The 23,307-nt window shown below is 46.3% G+C and overlaps 2 protein-coding genes across 2 annotated transcripts in view; one reads left to right on the plus strand and one right to left on the minus strand.

Annotated features, from left to right (window-relative positions):
- Positions 1-300: 300 nt before the first annotated feature.
- LOC311319160 (plastin-1-like) overlaps positions 301-23,307 on the minus strand; it is a gene marked incomplete at both ends in the record, with an annotated part of 26,032 nt that continues 3,025 nt past the window's right edge. The window contains 13 exons of the mRNA XM_084450628.1: positions 301-439; positions 1,606-1,739; positions 2,067-2,190; positions 2,445-2,578; positions 2,743-2,857; positions 4,929-5,007; positions 5,487-5,682; positions 5,859-5,954; positions 6,047-6,189; positions 6,774-6,939; positions 7,273-7,354; positions 8,088-8,220; positions 22,814-22,943. Of these exons, the coding sequence (XP_084306754.1) occupies positions 301-439; positions 1,606-1,739; positions 2,067-2,190; positions 2,445-2,578; positions 2,743-2,857; positions 4,929-5,007; positions 5,487-5,682; positions 5,859-5,954; positions 6,047-6,189; positions 6,774-6,939; positions 7,273-7,354; positions 8,088-8,220; positions 22,814-22,943 (1,671 nt within the window). The remainder of the gene's footprint in view (positions 440-1,605; positions 1,740-2,066; positions 2,191-2,444; positions 2,579-2,742; positions 2,858-4,928; positions 5,008-5,486; positions 5,683-5,858; positions 5,955-6,046; positions 6,190-6,773; positions 6,940-7,272; positions 7,355-8,087; positions 8,221-22,813; positions 22,944-23,307) is intronic.
- On the plus strand, positions 12,943-13,902 carry LOC311319161 (uncharacterized protein). The gene is made up of 5 exons (XM_084450629.1): positions 12,943-12,975; positions 13,089-13,315; positions 13,408-13,565; positions 13,654-13,748; positions 13,851-13,902. The coding sequence occupies exons 2-4, from the start codon at positions 13,100-13,102 to the stop codon at positions 13,670-13,672; spliced, it is 393 nt and encodes a 130-aa protein (XP_084306755.1). The 5' UTR covers positions 12,943-12,975; positions 13,089-13,099; the 3' UTR covers positions 13,673-13,748; positions 13,851-13,902.

Consider the following 23,307-nt stretch of genomic DNA (forward strand, 5'->3'; position numbering starts at 1 on the left):
GTAAGAGCAGGTGTGCACACAAATGCAAGAATACTCCTGTTCACTCGTATGCCTGCAGGGGTAATATCTCTTCTGTCAGGTTTGAAACGTTTGGAGAAATCAGCAGCTTTCTGATTCAGTGAATCGACATGGAACAATCACAGATCTGACAGAATGGACGAGTCTAAGCAAAATGGTTATGCCTCGGTTAGAGTGGTCAGGGGGTAGGGTTATCAGTGGTCATGACCTAGTGGTCAGGGGGTGGGGTAATCAGTGGCCATGACCTAGTGGTCAGGGGGTGGGGTTAGCAGTGGGCGTGGCCTAGCGGTCAGCCTTGTTGAAGCCTCTCCCCATGAGGCAGGCGAACACGGTCAGAACCATCTTGGGCTTCACCTCCACCAGGTCCTCTGGCAGAGCATACACACGAGCGCCGATCTTCCGGGCTACTGAGATAGCATACCTGGGAGAGAGAGAGAAGGAGGGAGGGAGGGTGGGAGGGAGGGAGGGAGGGAGAGAGGGAAAGAGAAGGAGAGAGAGGGAGAGAGAGAGGGAGAGAAAGAGAAGGAGAGAGAGAGAGGGAGGGAAAGAGAAAGAAGGAGAGAGAGAGAGAGAGAGAGAGAGGGAGAGAGAGGGGGAGGGAAAGAGAAGGAGAGAGAGAGGGAGAGAGGGAGGGAAAGAGAGAGAGGGAGAGAGAGAGAGGAAGAGAGAGAGAGGGAGGGAAAGAGAGAGAGAGAGAGAGAGAGAGAGAGAGAGGGAGGCGGGGAGGGTAGAGGTAAAGAAAGAGAGGGAGAGAGACAGAGAAGAGGCAGGTAGAGAGGAAGGGAGGGGGAGGGAGGGAGGGAGGGAGGGAGACACAACAAGAGTTAAGCAAATTGAACGGTCAAGACTCATGGTTCAGGCAGGGGTCGTCTGGCAGCCTGGGTCTGAGGTGAGGGGTTCAGAGTTTAAAGGTCAGAGGTCAGGGGTCGTCTGGCGGCCTGGGTCTGAGGTGAGGGGTTCAGAGTCTAAAGGCCAGAGGTCAGGGGTGGTCTGGCGGCCTGGGTCTGAGGTGAGGGGTTCAGAGTTTAAAGGTCAGATATCAGGGGTCGTCTGGCGGCCTGGGTCTGAGGTGAGGGGTTCAGAGTTTAAAGGCCAGAGGTCAGGGGTCGTCTGGCGGCCTGGGTCTGAGGTGAGGGGTTCAGAGTTTAAAGGTCAGAGGTCGTCTGGCGGCCTGGGTCTGAGGTGAGGGGTTCAGAGTTTAAAGGCCAGAGGTCAGGGGTCGTCTGGCGGCCTGGGTCTGAGGTGAGGGGTTCAGAGTTTAAAGGTCAGATATCAGGGGTCGTCTGGCGGCCTGGGTCTGAGGTGAGGGGTTCAGAGTTTAAAGGTCAGAGGTCAGGGGTCGTCTGGCGGCCTGGGTGTAAGGTAAGGGGTTCAGAGTTTAAAGGTCAGAGGTCAGGGGTCGTCTGGCAGCCTGGGTCTGAGGTGAGGGGTTCAGAGTTTAAAGGTCAGAGGTCAGGGGTCGTCTGGCGGCCTGGGTCTGAGGTGAGGGGTTCAGAGTTTAAAGTTCAGAGGTCAGGGGTAGTCTGGCGGCCTGGGTCTGAGGTGAGGGGTTCAGAGTTTAAAGTTCAGAGGTCAGGGGTTATTTACTTGGCGTTGTTGAGTTTGTCGGCGTCGCTCAGCACTCCGTTCTCCCCCATCCTCACCATCTCCCGCCTGACAGCGTTGGGAGCGATGGTGTCGATGAGGTCCATCACTGGCAGACTGCTGCTGATCCTCTTATCCTGCAGGGGAGAGGGGAGGGGTTCATACACACACACACACACACGCACACACACTAAATTATATTTTAATGTCCTCTGATGCCGGAAATTGCTCTTTGTTAGTACTTCTTGATTTCAGCTCTGTATTTGATACTGTTGACCACCATATCTTGATAAGGAGGCTTTGTGACTAACACACACACACGCACATGCACACAAACGCACACACACACACGCACACACACAGAAAACATACAGTACAGTACAGTACACACATACACATGCACACACAAGCATACAGCACACACACACACACACACACACACACACACACACACAAACACACACCTTGAAGCTGCTGATCTGTGAGTCCTTGCGTCCCTGGGTGAGGGTGGAGTTGACCCAGCTGAGGATGATCTGATCTCCAACCTTCTCTCCATCTCCCAGGATGGACAACACCTGCACCGTGTACCTGCAGAGGGAGGAGGGGGAGAGAGAGGGGGAGGGAGAGAGAGACAGGGAGGGAGAAAGGCAGGGAGAGAGAGACAGGTAGAGAGAGACAGGGAGAGAGGGAGAGAGAGAGAAGGAGAGAGATTGAGGGAAGGAAGGAGATGAGGGACAGAGAGAGAGAGAACAGATGGTGAGAGATGAGGGAGGAAGAAGAAAGAGAGAGAATACGGTAAGACGTGTCACTGGGTGTGTGTGTGTGTGTGTGTGTGTGTGTACCTCCTCATCAGCTGCCAGACCAGAGCCAGGGTGTGCATGGGGCTACCCTGGTTGAGGTTCTCTCCTCCGACGCCCACCAGAGAGAACCCGGCCTCGCTCCGGCCCAGCTGCACCGCGTAGTTACAGTTCTCCAGCTGGGTTCCCAGGGAGAACACAGGAAGAGGAACCCCCAAAAAAAGGTTCTGTCATAACTTTTGGCAGGTCAGGCGAAACGAACAGCTTAAGTACTTGTATTCAGACTACCTTCCCTTACAGTAACACACAGTGTGTGCGTGTGTGTGTGCACGTGTGAGTGTACCTTCTTCATATTGGACCCCAGGGCAGTGTATGGAGTTCTGTTGACTTTCCTCCAGTCCACAGGAATGTTTACGATCTCATAGAGCTGAAGAATCACCAGTGCATCACACAGGTCACTGCAGCGCACACACACACACACACACACACACACACACACACACACACACACACACACACACACACACACACACACACACACACACACACACAGACAGATCAACACCAATTGCATAACACAGACATAAGACAGAAACAGTAAAAGGCACACCTTCTTAGCAGGTTTTTCTGCATTCCTGTCCATTATCCACACAAACTATGATAAGATTATCATCACAAGCGATTTTAATCTGCATGTTGATAATGAGGGGGACTCGAAGGTCAGGGACTTTATCAACCTCTTGAACTCCATAGACTTTAGTCAGCACATTACTGGACCCACTCACAACCGAGGCCACACTCTTGACCTCTATTTTTCCCCATTTTATTATTAAACGGCCGTGCGCCAAACGTTCCCCCCTCTTGTCTGCCTGTTCTGTCTGGGGGTCTCACTACACGGGTCCAGGGTCCGGGTACAGAACGTAACTGTCTACTTCTAATAAAGTGACTAAGGAAGACAGGTGTTGTCTTCTTCTATTAAAGTGACTAAGGAAGACAGGTGTTGTCTACTTCTAATAAAGTGACTGAGGGAGACAGGTGGTGCTGTCTACTTCTAATAAAGTGACTGAGGGAGACAGGTGGTGTCTACTTCTAATAAAGTGACTGAGGAAGACAGGTGTTGTCTACTTCTAATAAAGTGACTGAGGGAGACATGTGGTGGTGTCTACTTCTAATAAAGTGACTGAAGGAGACATGTGGTGTTGTCTACTTCTAATAAAGTGACTAAGGAAGACAGATGGTGTTGTCTACTTCTAATAAAGTGACTAAGGAAGACAGGTGCTGTCTACTTCTAATAAAGTGACTGAGAGAGACAGGTGCTGTCTACTTCTAATAAAGTGACTAAGGAAGACAGGTGGTGGTGTCTACTTCTAATAATGTGACTAAGGAAGACAGGTGATGTTGTCTACTTCTAATAAAGATACTGAGGGAGACAGGTGGTGTTGTCTACTTCTAATAAAGTGACTAAGGAAGACAGGTGTTGTCTACTTCTAATAAAGTGACTGAGGGAGACAGGTGGTGGTGTCTACTTCTAATAAAGTGACTGAGGGAGACAGGTGGTGTTGTCTTCTTCTAATAAAGTGACTGAGGGAGACAGGTGGTGTCTACTTCTAATAAAGTAACTGAGGGAGACAGGTGTTGTCTACTTCTAATAAAGTGACTGAGAGAGACAGGTGGTGGTGTCTACTTCTAAGGATGTTGGCAAATTCATCCATCATAAAATTTGTTTACGTAAATCACAAGGAATATTTGTTCAAATCTACACTATGTTACCACGTCCGACTTTTATCGTCATTTAGAAAGGAAGCATAAAGAAAGGTAAGCTCAGACGCTATCAAAGCCAGATAACGTAATGTTACGTTAGCTATGCTGCTTCTGTATGGTGCTCTCCTCCTGTATCATTGGGTTAGGGTTAGGGTTATTCCATCGGACCATACAGTAAATCTCCCTACAGTGTTCATGTTGTCATGAAACAAGGTGTTAGCAGAGCTGTTAATTCATGTATTATATTCTTACGGCAGCTGGAAGTAGCCTAGCCTACCTATTTAAAGCATTGTAGCCATAAACACCTTATATTTAGATTAGTGATAGAGCTAGAGTTGGTTCGGTTTTTAAAGCACATTTCCCAAAACAAGATGCAGCACTGTAAGAATAGCAGGCACAGTTATTCTTATGGCCACCGTAATTGAGTGTGTGGTCTGTTGGTTATGCTGGGAGTGTTTTGCCACAAACAAAATCTTTTAGGGTCACCAACATTCCAGGGCCCCAGGCCTGGTCCTGGTCTTGACTTGGCCTCGCCCTGCCTTGGTCCTGGTCTTGACTCAGTCTCAACCACTAAAAGTCTTGGTCTTGTCTTGGTCTCGAGTTAGGTGGTCTTGACTACAACACTAATGAATATATATAATATATAAATGAAATAACATTGACTCTCTCTCTCTCTCTCTCAAACACACACACACACACACACACACACACACACACACACACACACACACACACACACACACACACACACACACACACACACCGTACCAATAAAGATGGTTGACGAAAGGGGAAACTCCCAGTGAGTTCATCCAGTTCCGGAAGGTTCTCTCCTCTCTGGACTCTCCTGTGGAAACGTCATTCATTCACACAGAATCACTGACCAATACATTCAATAACACAGTCTCCACTGTGGGGAGTCACAGATCACTGGGTTGATGATGTTAGTGTTAGAATAGAATAGAATACAATATGATACCACTTTATTGTTCAGCTGAGGAGAAAAAATGGGGGCTCATCCCCAACAGTTATCATTATACAACATCATCCCCCACAGAGCACATTATACAGTACATTCAAGAACACAACACCATTACACACAGAGCACATTATATAGTACATTCAAGAACACAACACCATTACACACAGAGCATACATTCAAGAACACAACACCATTACACACAGAGCATACATTCAAGAACAGAACATAGGCCCATAATCTGTCATCTGTTGTTATGTGTTTGCATTTTTATATTTGTATTTATGTGTTTATGATTCTGTGTGTGTGTGTGTGTGTTTGTGTGTGTGTGTGTGTGTGTAGCTTACCTTCTAGAAGTGCCAGGTTGATGTCATTGCTGTCAGCTCTCTGCAGAGTGGGGTGTGTGTTGAATAGGTTGGCCACGAAGGCCATGTTGAGTTTGCTGTTGCCGGAGGTGACGTCCAGAGGAGACACAAACTGCCTGCAGTCCAGCCTGGCTGCCTGACGCAGCATCAGTTCTGCCCTGAGCTCCATATCCCGCTCCTGCACACACACACACACACACACACACACACACACACACACACACACACACACACACACACACACACACACACACACGTGCATTATGAACACACCATGTGGGTCTGTCAATTCAGGTATTACTGTACATATGAACTTTACACATTTGCACAAAATAGTTAGATTTTCATCCTCACATTAAGTCCAGTCATGTCGATGTCGATCGTCATCTCGTCAAACTGATCTCCTTTAGGTGAGATCTGATCCAGCAGGTAGAAATAGGCCCGCGAATCCTGCAGCACAGACACTGGTTAGACCTGAGTGTGTGTTTGTGCACACACACATACTGTATACAGACAGTACACATGTGTGTGCGATGTCCCACCTTGATGTCCTCACTGAAGTTTTTGATTGGCTCAACCCCGGCATTGCCTAGGTGATGGTTGACCCAGCGGAGAAGCAGTTCTTCCGGTGACACGGACAGTAGGTGGTCCAGCTCCTCCCCTTCTCCCAGCAGACCAATCAGAGCTGGAAATGCAAACATATCATTGATTCATGGGTAGTCGCTGCGTAGTACGACATCAAGAAACATGTTATGTTTGATGTTGGTGTTATATAAACATGCTAAGTGTGGTGTTAGTGTTAGAGAAACATGTTATGTGTGGTGTTGGTGTTAAATAAACATGTTATGTTTGGTGTTGGTGTTAAATACACATGGTATGTGTGGTGTTAGTGTTAGAGAAACATGTTATGTGTGGTGTTAGTGATAATAAACATGTTATGTTTAGTGTTGGTGTTAAATACACATGTTATGTGTGGTGTTAGTGTTAAAGAAACATGTTATGTGTGGTGTTAGTGATAAATAAACATGTTATGTGTGGTGTTAGTGTTAAATACACGTTATGTGTGGTGTTAGTGTTAAAGAAACAGGTTATGTGTGGTGTTAGTGTTAAAGGTTGAACTTGATGCAGACAATGGAGTCTTATTTACAGTAGGCTGCTGTATGTGATCAGAGAGTTTAAGCACAGGAAATTACACAAGTGTGTGTGTGTGTGTGTGTGTGTGTGTGTGTGTGTGTGTGTGTGTGTGTGTGTGTGTGTGTGTGTGCTGACCTTCATTCCTGCTAATCTCGATATCAGCGAACAGGCCAATCTTGATGATCTGCCAGAGCAGGCCCAGAACCAGGTGGGGTTTCCCGGCCATTAAATCAGGGGCGTCGATGTTCACCACCGTGCAGCCTATCGCCAGCGCTGAGTTTAGAGCCAGCACCAGATTCTCCTGCCAATGTGACACAGTGTGTGTGTGTGTGTGTGTGTGTGTGTGTGTGTTGGAGGCGGGGTAAGTAGGAGAAAGGAGAGAAGGACAGAGTGGAGAGGAGTGAGGTCGTGACCTTAGAATCGTATCATATAAACAGAAGATTCTAAATTCAAAAACACATACAGTAACACTTTATTTAACTTCAAATAAAGTCTTACCACACGTCCTGGGGATATAAGGTGTTGATGCTCAATATCTCAGATACCTTTATACTTTTCCCTGTCACTTTAAGTTCAGCCTTTGCTGTTGCCCAGGTACTGTCTCTGCAGTTTGCTGGGCCACAAGGGTACTCACAGTCATGGTAAACTTGGTGGGTTTCTTGGTGTTAATGACTCTTTCATCAATGGTGTCGGGCTGGGAAAGGTTGATCATCTTACTGAGCGGGAAGAAAACAGGAGAGGAGACAGTCAGCACTACAACTACAAGAGATATACAGCACTACAACTACAAGAGATATACAGCACTACAACTACAAGAGATATACAGCACTACAACTACAAGAGACAGACAGCACTACAACTACAAGAGATATACAGCACTACAACTACAAGAGACAGGCAGCACTACAACTACAAGAGATATACAGCACTACAACTACAAGAGATATACAGCACTACAACTACAAGAGACAGACAGCACTACAACTACAAGAGACAGACAGCACTACAACTACAAGAGGCAGACAGCACTGCAACTACAAGCACTCCAATGGTAAATGGACTGCACTTATATAGCGCTTTTCCACCTTAGCGGCACTCAAAGCGCTTTACAAGGGCCTCTCATTCACCCATTCACAGTAGCTGCCATGCAAGGTGCTAACCTGCTCATTGGGAGCAATTTGGGGTTAGGTGTCTTGCTCAAGGACACTTCGACATGTGGACAGTTGGAGCTGGGATTCGAACCACTGACCCTTCGATCATTAAACAACCCGCTCTACCAACTGAGCTACAGCCGCCCCCAATGCGGAATCTTACCAAGCAAAAAATTCAGACACAGGAAGCAAACCGTTTGTGTGTGAGTATGTGTGTGTGTGTGTGTGTGTGTGTGTGTGTGTGCGTGCATGCCGGTGTGCGTGGCCCTGTGTGTGTGTGTGTGTGTGTGTGTGTTACCAGAGCAGGATTCCATCGCGGACAGAGGTGAAGAGGTCATTGTTGTCTGGGTTCATGGGGAGCAGGTGCTGACAGTCCGGATCCTTGGCCAACGCCTTGTTTATCCAGTTAACAAACGCCACCTTCTCCTCATCTAACACAAACACACACACACACGCACGCACACGCACACACACACAACATACATGCATGCAAGCAGACGACGCACACAGATGCACACACGCACACACACACGTACGCACACGCGCGCACGCACACACACACACACACATGCATGCAAGCAGACGACTCACACACACACACAAGCAGAAAAACACACACAGACACAGATAACCACCCTGAGTCCGATAGATACCCCCATGTCTGCTGTGGATGTCGTAGCATTTAGTTAACACACACACACGTACACACAGACATACACTAGTCCACTTCCGGCTTTAGGCCTGGACCTGGGCCCGTCCCCCTTGCCCTCACCCTAACCCGGGTCCGTATCCTTTTCCTACCCCCTCCCAACCCCTTCCTCTATCTGGACCCAGGCACATTCACACTCACGCACATGTAGTAGGCTGAAAAAGTCACTTCTAGTTATAGGTTGATCGGGGCTGGCGAGTTCGTCACGCGAGTAGTGTGGTCTGTGCTCCCCATATAGCTTGCGCTGCCTTGGGCTGTCATTAAAGTCCAGGTTAACCCAGTTCAAATTTTTGTTATGAGCTTCACACACCACAGGAAAACATGTCATTAACCACCCAGCCAAATCTGAGTGATTAAAAATGTCGCTAAGTATATAAAATAAGGCTTCAAAATCGGTGAAAAATCAGCAGCATTCTCTGGTCTGAGACTGTGGGGGCGTGTCTGCTGAAGGCACCGAAGCCACACCCAATTGCGTGGGGAGGGGGTGTGGAGGGAAGAACCTGTCAAATAGTACCGTTCTCTGGTCTGCATATTGTCACACTGGCACGCCGTCTCTTTTGTGGTAGGAAGGCACAGCTTTGTGAAAACAGAGAGGAGTTGAAATTACACTTGTCTAATGAGTCAAACGCACAGATGCTTCCTCCTAACCTACCTCCTGACAAACAACACAGGTAAAACTGTAGCTCTATACCAACGCGCCAGTGTTACTGCCCTTAGATGCAAAATACAAAAACAGGCAACGAGGAATGTATGAGTCTGTCCCTATTTTCTCCCTGCCACCTCCGGACCCATTCCTATCCCTAACAGGCGATCCTGTCGTCCCTTGGGATCAATGGAAAAAGTTGTTTAAAATGTACCTTTTAGTCACTGGCTTGAACAGCGCTGATAGCGCGAAGAAGCGTACACTACCGGAGTTGATAATCGGGACAGACTCATCCACTCTCGTTGGCAATGTTATGTGTGAGAATAACGAGCACTCGGCTTCAACTTTCCCGCACCATATCCAACAGAACTGGAATGTTCAGCCAGTAGCCGCCGAGCACCGCTTCACTGGGAGAGGGTGCGTCTTTCTCCAGCTGCAGCTGGTCTACCTAACCATCCCCCTCGCTCCCGCCTCCCGGTCTCCCGCTGGAGAAATATATTGTTACCATTACCGGTGAACCCATACGCATATCAGGTGCCACAAATATGGCAGGCAGTTTCTGTATAGTTAACGCTTATAGTCATAATATATCATCCGTAACGTTATTTGGTGGGTGGTCGCCTGGTCGGTGCTGCTAGCTATGTTAGCTAGACTACCCTACTAACACAGTACGTAAAACTGACGGGACACATTGGTGTAATTGTGGTAACTTTGCGACGTCACCAGCAGCGGACCTAGCTGACACCTAGCTGACACTTGCCTTTTCAGTCGCAAAATAACCAAAATAGCCGTCCTCAAGGACACTGTAAGGGAACGTAGCCGCCACTGCTGCTTAAATCCGTAACTACGATGTAATTAAATAACGTGACAATGTGGTTAGATCACAGTCCCAATCTGACTTTATTGGAAATGTGTCACAGTGGGTCAGAACATTTGTAAATTACTTAGGTTTTAAAATAAATTTGGAAGTCATACAGTTACAGAATTGTAATAATGAGGAGAAATCCTGCATGTCTGTTTTTTGTGTAATTTCTCATTTACAGTAAATATTAACACTAAAGATTTGCAGTCTAGGCCTAATAAAAATAATGATAAAAAATATGTCTATGAATAAACTCCTAATTTTGCAACCTAAATGTGAGCAATGAACGCTGAGCAGTGAACGTAGAATGCAAGGCATTGGGCTACTTAGGTGACAAAATTGAAGAACTAGACAAACAAGTTACACACTCTGTGCCAGTAGGTGGCGGTATGCACATTAAAGTTGTTTGCGATCCGCCACTAAACCTAGCGAAGAAGAACGAGAACTTCCGCTCCGTTTGAAACAGAAATTATTGAGAAAGACCAACATGCTGTCTTTGTGTCGACAACACAGATCATGTAAGTATCTCAATTTCAATGTATACATACATACTATGTATTTTGGTATCGTCCCAGATAAAACACCAACGTTATGTGCAAGCTACCCTTTTGTAATGATTCTCTATCTGCAGATGCTCTCTTTCCAATGTTAGCTAACTAGCTAGCCAGCTAACGTGATTAGCCTTTTTCTGTACATGGCTAGCTAAGTAGCCTACGTAAAATTACTCTCGCAATTATTGTTAAAACGTTCGCTTTTGTGTAATTGTAGCCTAAATTATAATGTTGGCTTGGCAACTTGAGAATATTTCAGTTGTGTACACTATAACTTTTATGAAGTGTTGTTGTGGGCCATTGTTTCCTAATAACAGGCTCGCGCGAGCTCCTGCACGTTCGTACTGTTTCATCGCTTGGAATAAAATGTGATAATTAGCTTACTCATTGATTTCGCATTAACCCACGACACCGTTAGTATGTGTTTGTTTTTAGGCATTCATTTTTCCGATTTTAACGTTAACAGAATACAAGAAGCCCCAACAACGGAGCTAGGCTAGCTAGCAGGATTTGTTATAGCAGCCATCTTGGCTTTTGGCACGTGGTCCTGTGGAGTGTGCATGTCAGCCAACGAGAGGGTCACCCACCCACTTTCTCTCTCTCTCTCCCTCTCTCCCCTCCCATGCTCTCAGTTGCCAACCTCCCAGTTCTTGTTTGAACTGAGCAAGAAGCAGGTGAGCGGGGCAGGAAGAGGCGCTAAGACGGGGACAGGCGTGGCCAGGCAGTCCTGGGACAGCACCACAGGCTCTGTGAGTCTTGTTCAGTTGAATGCCCTCATGAGTATTAACAGAAGAGCACCTTATACATATGCACACATACACTCTAACATGTCGCTCTCTCCTCAGCTCAGCCCAATGGTCTCTGATGGTTCTGTCTGGCCAGCCCTTAGGTGGAGAAACACCTGATCATCAATATAGGCAGGCACACGTAAGTACAAATGCACATACGTTTCCATAGACGGGATAAACGAATGGGAATATTGATATTGAGTTAGCGGTAGACATGTGAGATTCATAAGACGCATCACTGACGCCAGTGACGCCACAATATCAGGGAAATTGAGCAATTGCTTCCCTGTAGTGCAAACTTGCAAGATTCGCTCAGTTATTAACCCTTCTTGCCTTTTTTGTTGTTGGTTTTCTCTCTCCTCCTTCCTCTCTGTGCAGTTCTCCTGTGTGCTGAGCCGCTATCTCATGTATTGCCACTGCTGACAGGGTAGAGCTCAGCCCCATGCAGAAGTGAGTGATGAGGAGAGGTAAGATCATTTTCCCGTTTTTTTTCCCTCCAGTTTTAGGAACCGTCTCAAGAATGTGTTCCCCACTTTTATGCCTTTAAATCAGGGTTGGAGTATTCCAGGTGTGTGGCCATGGCCATGAACACCAGTAGAGGAGGGAACCAAGTGTCTCATTCTCTCTCCACAGTTGTGTGGTTGTAACCCCCCACTAGCTACATATTCATTCAATCTTTATTTAACCTCGTGAATCAATTGAGAGTAAGCTCTCATTTACAATGACGTATAATCACTCTATATTTGAACTTGTACTACAGGTGAGATAATCCTTTTTAATGGTCTCTCTCATTGCTGTGCAAGACTTGGGTGTTCTCCTGCTCTGAGTGCCCATTCTCCTATACCTCCCAGATCTACCTCCACAAGCACATCAAGAGGAGCCATGACAACCTCTGTCTCTGCTGAGGAACACACAGAGCATTATGAAGTAGCCAGTGCCTTGGCGAAGGTGTTTGAGCAGCAGTCATCAATGGATTAACTCCCAAGACACAAGGAAGAGACAGCGCAACACACGCTATGACTCCAGTGACGAAGGTAATATAATAAAGTGCATTCAACAGTCCCAAAAGAGTACTACTTGAGTTGACTAATCTGAGCTAATTTACCTCTACTATATGTTCCAGTGCCCAGGCAGCCGGTCGGCAGAACTCAGACCAGACCAGCTATGCCAGGTGCCAGAGCCGGAAGGCCTGCTCTGCCAGTTATCAATGCAGGTATCCATGCATGTTTGTGTTGGTGAAATGTCTATGCATATTTGCACACTTACAGTTAACTCAGGACTGTCTGAAGACTCATGTACTCAGTTCACTAATTCGCTCATCTCACATCTCACTACTCGGCAGTAGATGTTCATCGCCCGGGTCCTTTGAGCCAAGGCGCTGTGAGCCCAGGCCCTTCAGCCCTTCAGACGTCCAGGCACGAGCAGCATGCATCAGCGATTAGCACCCCGGCCAGACCAGGTCAGGGTCTGACATGTCGAGTTGATTCTTCCCCTTATGCCAGAATCACTACGCCGCCAGCACCATAGTTTCCTGCTCATCCCTTTATCCTCTGGTTTTCAGGTAGTTCTCTGATGCCATCGCCTGTGAGACCAACAGCTCCAGCAGGGTTGCCATCAAGCTCTGCAGATGCTGGTATGCTGAATTTTGTGAACTACTTCATGCTGCATGTAGGGATATACTTTGAGCTGAATATCCATTATGGGACCGTACAATTACTTATAGCCACATCTGTGTTTAATATCCAGACTTCCAGAGGATGATGTGTCAGCAGTTCTCCAGCGTCATGCAGAGTCTGAGGGAGATGGCACAGACAATGATGAGGCTGGAGCAGAGACTGGAGCAGAGACTGTCCGGCGAGTCTGCAGACAGCTATCGGGGAGCAGTACTGGATGACCTGCACCCTGCTAAAACGGAGGAGGAGCTGCTGGTCTTGGAGGAGCAGCTGAAGGACAAGGATCATCAAAGGAAGATGGTGAGTAACTTCAAGGCAGAACTTTGTTCCTTATTTTTGCAGAGAAGTGTTAAGGAAATGTAAAAGTAAATGATTGTCTTTATGTTTTGCAGACACGATATCTGAGTTCCATTGGCGGCAAAGATCTGCCAGATGTGGTCCGGCGGGTGCTGTCAGCCATTGCCATACAGAGTGTGGTGTGTCTACAGCGTCCATGGGAAGAGGGGGAAGAAGCCTCTGAAGAATATGACCCTCTACAATGTCATATTACGTAAGGGATTGTTCATATTTTCGCAAAATAATACATTGTCTTTGCTTCATGCCATGTGCATTGAAACCATTCCCTTTTTGGTTAAAAGGTGCAGTTATGGCCTGTAAGCCAAGCACCACTGTGACGGAGGTGTCTGCCCAGCTGCAGGAGATGCTGAAACATGCCCCTGCTCGATGCAAAAAGGTATGTGATGTCAGGCAGTTAATTTTCTCGTATCCAGTGACATGGCACGCTTCCAATGAACGTATGCGACTTGCTTTTACAGCCATTTCATTATGTCCTTAGGCATCTGCTCCAGCCCAGCTGACCTCCCCAGCCCAGCCCCTGACCGCAGCTCCAGCCCTGACCACAGTGGAGTATTCAGATGAGGATGACCTCTTCTGCCCAGACCCTCGATTCAGATGTGGGTGACCCCCAGCCCGTCTCCCTAAATCTGCCTTTCCAGCCTGCCAGGATGGATGCCTTTTTTGTAAATAGTTTTTGTACATTTTAACCTTTTTTTTGTGGGATACAACGGTCTGTTCCCGGTCTGCCTGCCACAGAATGCGCACTGTTTCATTTTTGTTTTTAGAACTTTTGCAATTGTCAGATAATGGGTTGCTAGCCAGAGCTTGTACATGCTTTTTTTTGCTTTTCTGGCTATGCGTAATGTGACAGACCGTAAACCTCATCCTTGTAAATATGTATACTTTTAATTTGTAATGTACTTTGTGTAATAAAATGTTCTAAACTGTTCAGTCTTATATTGGTTTGTATCATAATGCTTGCTGCTATATCCCCATATAGCATTAATTCGTTTTTGTACTGGTAAATGCTAAATATAGCCAGTGGTACTGCAAAAGCTAAATATAGCCAGTGGTCAGGGTTTAGTAAGTAAGTGACCATATTTGCACCGTGCGAAAAAGACGTGCAGACCAAGTCATATAAATACCTGTAAATCTAGTGTCAGCCAAGTGAGTTTATTACGGAAGTTCCTGCCCACGTTTTTTGCACGCGGCCGCACCGTATTTGCACCGTGCGAAAAAGACGTGCAGACCAAGTCATATAAATACCTGTAAATCTAGTGTCAGCCAAGTGAGTTTATAACGGAGGTTCCTGCCCACGTGATCACGTGCGTTCTTTGCACGCGGCCGCAACTACTGAATGACGTGTCGTTCTTACGTAGCGTCTACTAATCGGCAGATCTCGCGTTTCCGTAAATGGCCGCGTAATTTCCGCACGCGGCGCACACGAATCGTCACCTCTAGCGGCCGTATGTCGAGCGTTTGCGCAACCTGCGTGTGTTAGTAGGGTAAGGTTATATACACACTCCCATTTGCAACAATCTACATAGATAATGTTAGCTATAATTCCTCCTAAGATTACATATAATTAATCATAGCTGACATTACCACATAAATGTCAAGACACATTTTGTAGATTAACGTAGCAGTGTTTCCTATTGCTTGCGTTACCTAGCTAACGTTATAACGTTAATTAGCTATAAGCACACAAGGCAGCGCTGTCGGCACCAAAGGTTGATGCGACAGGAGGAGAATGGAGGCCGGGGAGGGAGATGGTTGGCTCCGCCGAATTCACCAGGACCAGTCGTGAGTCCGTGAAACCTAAAAGCCTCATATTATAATTGCAGAAGCTTTCGGGAGTGAAATGTTTGCTGCAGAGGCGGGCGCTAGCGGTGACAGACTCCTCTGTAACACCATGGCTCTTCAAAAATGCTAACCCATTTGCTTCTCATTTCAGCTTTACTCGGAAGTGAAAGAAGGAGACCTTATCATCCCATTCCTGCTGGCATCCAGGAAGGATGCATTTTCGTTTAGTTTTATGCATAGGCATTGCTAACTAAGAAAAACTAGCTAATTCTAGACTGTTGGTTAAAACTAGCTAATTCTAGACTCAAGATTGAGCAGAACCGAAGATTCAAATCCGTTCGAGCTTTATATAGTGTTAGGGCGGGGATATGCTAAGAACACCGCTCTACGTCATCCGGTACCGTTTTAAGCCCGCCCAGAAAATCCAGAAATCAAAACTGGTCAAAAACACAAAACTGGTCTAACTTCACAATTCAGTACTACACATGGTTCATCCCATTTTTACATGTTATCAGCAATGCATCACTAACACATAGAATGTGTTTTCAAGCAAATCTCTGATTTTGGTTAACTGGGACTTTAAATGATTTGGTTCCAAGCAGCAGCCCAGCTCTTCAAATCTTTATCATTATTTCTTCCCCTTTCAGGTGATTTGACACTTACAGTAGTATGATGATATTTCGAGAGGGGGATCTGTTTTCCATCGATTTAATATTCATAATAAGTAGTTTAAATTAAGCGAAATAGTAGGCTCCTAGTAACGTTAGGCGAGGGGCTAACTAACGGTAGTTTGTTGTCGTTGCCATGGCGACGCTCCGCAGTCGCTCTGAAACAGCTGTTATAGTTTGACGGATGCCAATGTATTTTGTTCATAAAATGAATGCTTATGAGAGTGATGCCTTTACTGAATTACCACTTTGGTTATAGTTATAGTTTTGTAATGTATAGGAAGCAGTGTAGCTATGTATTAGGAATGGTATTGTGTCTTTTGTCATTAAATGATTCGGTTCCAAGCAGCAGCCCAGCTCTTCAACCCTTTATCATTTATTTCTTCCCCTTTCAGGGGTTTTTAACATTCGGAGGCACCGCTGGGATTGTTAGTAATGAGGACACATCCATGAAACAGGAGGACTCTCGCATGCTGACAATCCCCAAAACAACCCAGGCAGAATAGGGAGTGAGACAAGCAGCTAAAGGTGGAGGTACTGGTATTGAAGGTGGAGAGCACGCAACCCAAAGGTCAGAGTGAACCCTATGGGAGCAGCTACATCCATTCAATAAGGGAGATCTTCATTAATAGCGCTTAATTCACTCTTCCCTACTAAAATGGAGGAATCAGTAATTGATGATCTACAAATGGAAGTTAGAAGTGCACTGTATACATTGACAAGAGACAAACTAATTGAAGTATGAGTTCTTACATATCTCTGGACCAAAGCAAGAGAGTTTAAAAGACAAAAATCGTAAAGCGCTTGTCTCTCACATTGTCAAATACATTGAGAGGGAACAAGGAGATGACTCGCTGGAAGATGATGGCCTGTCTGAACTCCTTCAGTTGAAAGACACAATAGAGAGGTTAAAGTTAACCAGTGAAATAAGCACCTCTGTGAGAGAGAATAAAAATGGAGACTATGAGAGGCTCCAATGAGAAATGGAGGCATTGCAGCTTTCACTCCAGGAAAAACAAAAGCAAATTGAGAGTCTAGCTCACAAAAATGTAACAACCAAATATGATGTAAATCATCCTACTCTCCACAACATGGCACCGCAAACAAATGCTCAAAGAATTCAAAATAGCAGGCCAAATAGGCGAGCCAGGACAGAAGGAAAAACTAAATTTCTCTAGTCTGGCCCACCAAATTGAGAATGGACTGGCTAAGGGTTATTCTGAGGTTGAAGTCGTTGATGCTGTTATTCGTGCCATTGCACCAGGCCTGCAGCTGCGCAGCTACCTAGAGGGAAAGTCAGGGCTTACACTACCCACTCTGCGGAGAATCCTCAGGTCGCATTATAGGGAGAAGGGGGCAGCAGAACTCTATAAACAACTTACCTCAGAGGTTCAGAGCCCCAAAGAAACACCACAGACCTTCTTAATCTGAGCATTAGATCTGAGACAAAATATCCTGTTTGCATCTCAAGAAGCAGAGTCCGGTCTTAAGTATGACCCAGCCCTCGTTCAGAGCATGTTTATGCACACAGTATTGACCGGCCTGCAAAATAATAGTGTTAGAACTGATCTACAGCCATACCTGATACACAAACACCTCAGATGAGCTACTTCTCGAGAAACTGAACACAGCATGTGCTAACAAGGAAGAGAGACAGAGCAAAAAGAAGCAGTGTGACACCACGTGGTGCCACTGTCCATTCAGCTCAGACCCGCGACACCACTGTTGAGAAGAGGTGCTCTGTCCAGCAAACCACAAGCACGTCCAAACCCCCCACTGAATTCCCCAGTGAATTACTATCTGAGCTGAAAGAAATTCGTTCAGACATGGTGCTTCTCAAAAATCTGAGTGCTGAGGTCTTACAAATCAGAGAATCCATTCAACCACCTGTCTTCATTCCGAAGCAGAGTCACCCACCATCGAGCAGAGAGCAGGAAGCCCCACCAGCTCATTACCAGCCAGCAGGACCATCACAAGGGTACTGGCCACCCACCCAAGACCCAAGACAGGTGAGAGAGCACATTCAACAACCTGTGTTCACACCGAGACAGTATCACTCACCATCACACAGAGAGCAGGGCGGCGCACCGGTCCACTACCAGCCATCAGGACCACTCCAAGAGTACTGGCCACCAGTCCATGGTCCAAGACAGGCAAGAGAGCCCACACAGTTCCAGCAGAGGTTTGCGCCACAGCGACACTATTCAGCTTCCAGCCGCTCACGCTCCAGAAGATGCTTTAACTGCCAGAAAAATGGATCAGAAGAGTTCGGTCAGCACTGCTACGGATGCGGGAGCAGCGAGCACTTCCTGGCAGGCTGGAGGGTAAGGGGAACAAGAGAGAACCATTTAAACGACGAGCGGTTGCCCCCACGGGACAGGGAGTGACCAACAGTATTATTAGGTCCGAGTGCTGTGGAGGGTGTGGAACAGAAGAAGAGGGACATCTTCTAAAACAGTGTTCATTATGCAAAAAAATTACGTACTGCTCAAAGACGTGTCAAGTTGAACATTGGGCTGAACACCGGACATCCTGCACAAAACGCCCCGGAAAAAAACAACCATCACAGATGAGACAACATTTCAATGCAACTGCCCTAGTAGGAAGACAGTGCCTTGTTGAGTGTTACCTACAAAATCAGAGAATCCAGGCCCTGTGGGACACAGGTTCCCAAGTTTGTATAATTGATGAACTGTGGAAGAATGAATACTTACCTGATGTGCAGCTGAAAAACATTTCGGAGGCTATTGACGCTCCAGATTCACTACAAATAGTTGCAGCCAATGGCATCAGCATGCCATATGTTGGGTGGATTGAAGTGACTTTCAAACTAGCTTCAGAAGCAGCTGACGTACAAGGTCTAGTTATATCTGTGCTTGTGACCAAAGGGAGGTACCTGACTCACCCCATCATTGGGTTTAATGTAATTGAGCAAATAGTCAACAATAGTGAACTGAAACAGTCAAGTGGCACAGCTACAGATCAGCTCAATCAAACAGTGAGAATGGCCTTTCCGAACTTGAATAATGAAGAGGTACAAGCTTTTATGAAGTTAGTGACAGCTGAACAGACCTGTGAATATCTGGTGAAAACTACCAAAGAGAAGATGACTGTACCAAAACACACCGCAGTTCAAGTCCAGTGTTGTGTGAAGCCCAAGCCCTTTGGAGAAGACACCACACTTCTATTCGAGCCGGATGAGAATCCCAAGTGGGCAGAAGGTCTTGAATTCTGTGAGACACTATAAAAGCTCAAAAAAGGTGCTTCACTACAGGTTACCATCGGTGTGCAGAATGCCACAGACCATGACATTGTGTTGACTGGGCGAACTGTGATAGGCACCGTGCAACCAGTGAGTAGTATCTACCCAGCCACCATGCTAAGAGAAACGCTCTCACCTCCACTCGCTACTGTCAATCACATCAAGACACAGAATGGCTGTGAGAACAATACCCCTGATGATGTATGGGACCCTCCAGTAGACCTAAGCCAACTTGATGCACGGCAACTGACAATCGCCCATCAGATGTTTAGAGGGGAGTCAAGTTCATTCTCCAAGACGGATGACGACATTGGATGTATTGAAAACCTCCAGCTCCACATATCACTGAAAGATACTGAGCCTGTCGCACATACTTACCAGTCTGTTCCAAAGCCACTGTACAGTGAGATGAAAACCTACCTGCGTGACCTCATTGCACAAGGCTGGGTGGAGAAATCGACTTCTCCTTATGCGTCACCAGTTGTCCGTGTAAGGAAGAAGGATGGTAGTTTAAGGTTGTGCATAGACTACAGAGAGCTCAACAACAAGACTCAGCCAGATCGCCAACCCATTCCTTGTGTGCAAGATATCATCGATGGTCTTGGAGGCAACGCCTCCAATGGGTGGCATCTGGGATGGATGGGTCTCAGAGTTGGCCGATTTCCACTTGACAATCAAATACCGTCCAGGCAAAGAGATGTTGATGCTGACAGCCTGTCTAGAATGCCGCTGGACGTGGAGACACTGATGAGGGAATGCACAGCAGAGATGTCATCTGACACAGTCGGAGCAGCAACACAGGCAATTGAGACACAAGATGACTTCACAACCTCTTGGTCAATGGCTATCCAAGCTAAATGTGCAGGGGTAACTGAGTGGGAGCCCATCACACCATTACCACCAGAAGAGATAAGACAGGCACTAAGAGATGATCCAAGCATTGGGCCTATTATGGAGTGCAAATCGTCAGGTATAAAGCCCACAGCAAAACAACTGAAATCATTCAGCATGGAGAGCAAGTGCCTCACTAGAGAATGGGAAAAATTTAAAGTGAATGAAAATGGAATCCTTTATCAAAATACGGCATCAAAATCCCAACTTGTTCTGCCAGGAAAATACCGAGCTGCAGTGTTGAAGGAACTACACAATGAAATGGGCCATCAGGGAATAGACAGAACATTGTCACTGCTCCGAGACCGGTTCTTCTGGCCGTACATGTAGAGTGAAGTTGAGCACTATGTCACAAAGACCTGCCCATGTTTGAAACGGAAAAGACCCCATCAGGAAACCAGAGTACCTTTAACTAACATTGTCACAACACAGCCGTTTGAACTCATATCCATTGACTTCCTTCATTTGGATAAATGTAAAGGAGGGTACGAGTACATTCTGGTAATTGTTGACCATTTCACAGGCTTTGCCCAGGCCTACGCTACTACGACCAAGTCTGGAAAAATGGTGGCTGACCGAATTTTCAATGACTTCGCCCTCAAGTTTGGATTTCCAACAAGGATCCACCATGACCAGGGAGGAGAATTTGAAAATGACCTTTTCCAACAACTGAGTAGATACTGTGATGTCGCAGGGTCAAGGACCACCCCTTACCATCCACAGGGGAATGGCCAAGTGGAACGCTTCAACAGAACACTGCTCCAGATGTTGAAAACGCTCACAGACAGCCAGAAAACTACTTGGAAAGACTCTCTCAACAAGCTGGTCTATGTATATAATTGCACTCGATGTGAAACAACTGGATACTCCCCATTCCACCTCCTCTTTGGCCGCTCTCCCAGATTACCTGTGGATGCATTCTTCAACCTAGCCCCCAGCTCAGGAATGATAAATCATCAGGAGTATGCAGAGAAGTGGAAGGAAGGAATGCGGGAAGCATATGAGATCGCCAGAGAAAACATCAAAAAGTCTGCTGAAAGGAGCAATAAGAACTACGACACCAAGGTCAGAAGTACAACGTTGCAGCTTGGTGACAGTGTCTTGGCAATATGACACGACGGGGATGTACCGGCAAGCTTAGAAACCACTGATGCCATTCACACAGTCATCCGTCAAGTGGGTAACAACATCCCAATTTATGAACTCAGACCTGAGCAAGGAAAAGCAAAGTCCAGAGTCCTGCACTATAACCTTCTCTTACCTTGTGATCATCTGCCAGTGGAGACACAACCCCAACAGAACTCAAAGTCTAAGAAAAGAAAAACAGTGCAGACTAAGGCAAGGGAAGAACCTGAGGTTCTTCCCTTGATGATGAAAATAACTACTACTTACCTGTTCCTCTACGCCATCGAAATTACTTGCCTGTTCTGCCACACCATCGAAATGACTTGCCTGTTCTGCCACACCATCGAAATGACTTGCCTGTTCTGCCACACCATCGAAATTACTTGCCTGTTCTGCCACACCATCGAAATGACATGCCTGTTCTGCCACACCATCGAAATGACATGCCTGTTCCGCCACACAGAGTTGAAAGAGACAGCTGCAGCCCCAGTACCCTCTACAGTGCACCTAGAACAAGAAGAAGCTATCATTGATTGTGAAATGAAACAAATCAACTTACCTGTAGAACAATGCATAGACTTACCAGTTGAAGAAGATCCTGTCTCTCGCTCCCCAGCTGGCAGCAGCAATGAGGAAGCACCAAGTTCTCCACGTAGTTCCCGTGTACCTATGAGAGAGCGCAGGCCACTGAGTGTACTCACCTATAACCGCCTTGGGACCCTTGTTTGCAACAAAACACAGATTAGTTTTAGCCCACACAAGCAACTTACCTTGCCTTATGCTTACCCTTACACTGACCTGGAAACAATGAATTCCTATCACCCTATGAACCAGTACCAGTCCTCCTTTGCTGTGTAGAACATGTTTAGCTGTTCGGAAAGTGCTCGTTAACTTTTGAAAAGCGTACAGAGTACAGACTATGGACTATTCCTACAATTAGTCAACAGATGAACTGATTGAAACTAACTGTTTAAGGATACGTGATACACAAATTCAGACATGGACTTAATACAGATGACGAGTGCTGAAAAAGGGAATACTCGCAGACTTTTGACAAAGCCGAGTTGGCCATTTTGAGATACAGTTCTAAACTGTCTGAAAGAATGTAAGAAAAGAGTTCCGGATTGTTACAATGCATGGATTCCTGTGAAACAATGTAAGAAAAGAGTTCCAGATTGTTACAATGCATGAATTCCCGTGATACAATTTCGCAAAAGAGTTCCAGATTGTAAAAATCGGGCTGGCGATTCAGGGGTTTAACACACACACACAGACATATACCAGTGTTTGCCATGTCTCTCCTATGATGTTTTTAGCCCTTCTTACTCTGAAAATGTAATCTAATGTAATTTATTGCTTTATAAATGTTCTTAGCCGTTAGACAAACATACTCCAGGAGCTTGCTCGATCGCCTCGTTGAGAGGGGTCAGGGAAGAATTTTCTCACTTTTCTGGCCCCTGGGTGATACTGTTTTTTTGCTTCCCTCTGGAATATGTAGGGGTGGGACCTATGCCCACCTCCCTTGTTCTCTGTAAAGCGCATTGTGTTGCCTCTGTGTAAGAAATGCGCTATACAAATAAAGCTTTGATTGATTTGATTTGATTGATAAGATCTCACATTCCATATGAAATGCAGCCATTGTCTGTAGTCTGGCGGTTTGGTACAGTATGGTGTTTTCATGCTTCCATTTCCTGGTGTGGTGTTGTCGTATACCTGAGTAGGAGTGTTGCGTTCCCTCGCTGGAGATCTCTGACATCCCTCCCACAGAGCGGATGCCGTCTCTCCTGGACACCGTCTTCTTGAACGTCTCACTCAACTTCTTACTCTTCAGCTCCTGGTAGATCTGTGTGTGAGTTTGCAGGAGAGTGTGAGTGGCTGTATTTGAGTATATATGTGACCGCCGCTGGTAATTTGGTCCTCAACTAGGCATTTTCATTTTTCAGTTTTTTACAGATTATGAAAGTGCAGATTGTAAGCTTTCAAATGAGGTCCCATACATTGAAATCTGAACATATTTGAAGAAGATATGCTTATTTGAATGCTAGTACTGCCAAATCAACTGAGAAATCTCCCTCCAAAGTTCTCCAACATTTTCACACCTCTGACTGCCAGGTAATGGGCGTGAACAATAGCCTGGTAACCCCTCCCCCAGCCACTCCCCCACTGGACGATCTGTCATTATCTGTCAGAGTGGCTGTCAATTGGGG

Source organism: Borostomias antarcticus, assembly GCF_949987555.1.
Source record: "Borostomias antarcticus genome assembly, chromosome: 16".
In the NCBI taxonomy this organism is placed as follows: Eukaryota; Metazoa; Chordata; class Actinopteri; order Stomiiformes; family Stomiidae; genus Borostomias; species Borostomias antarcticus.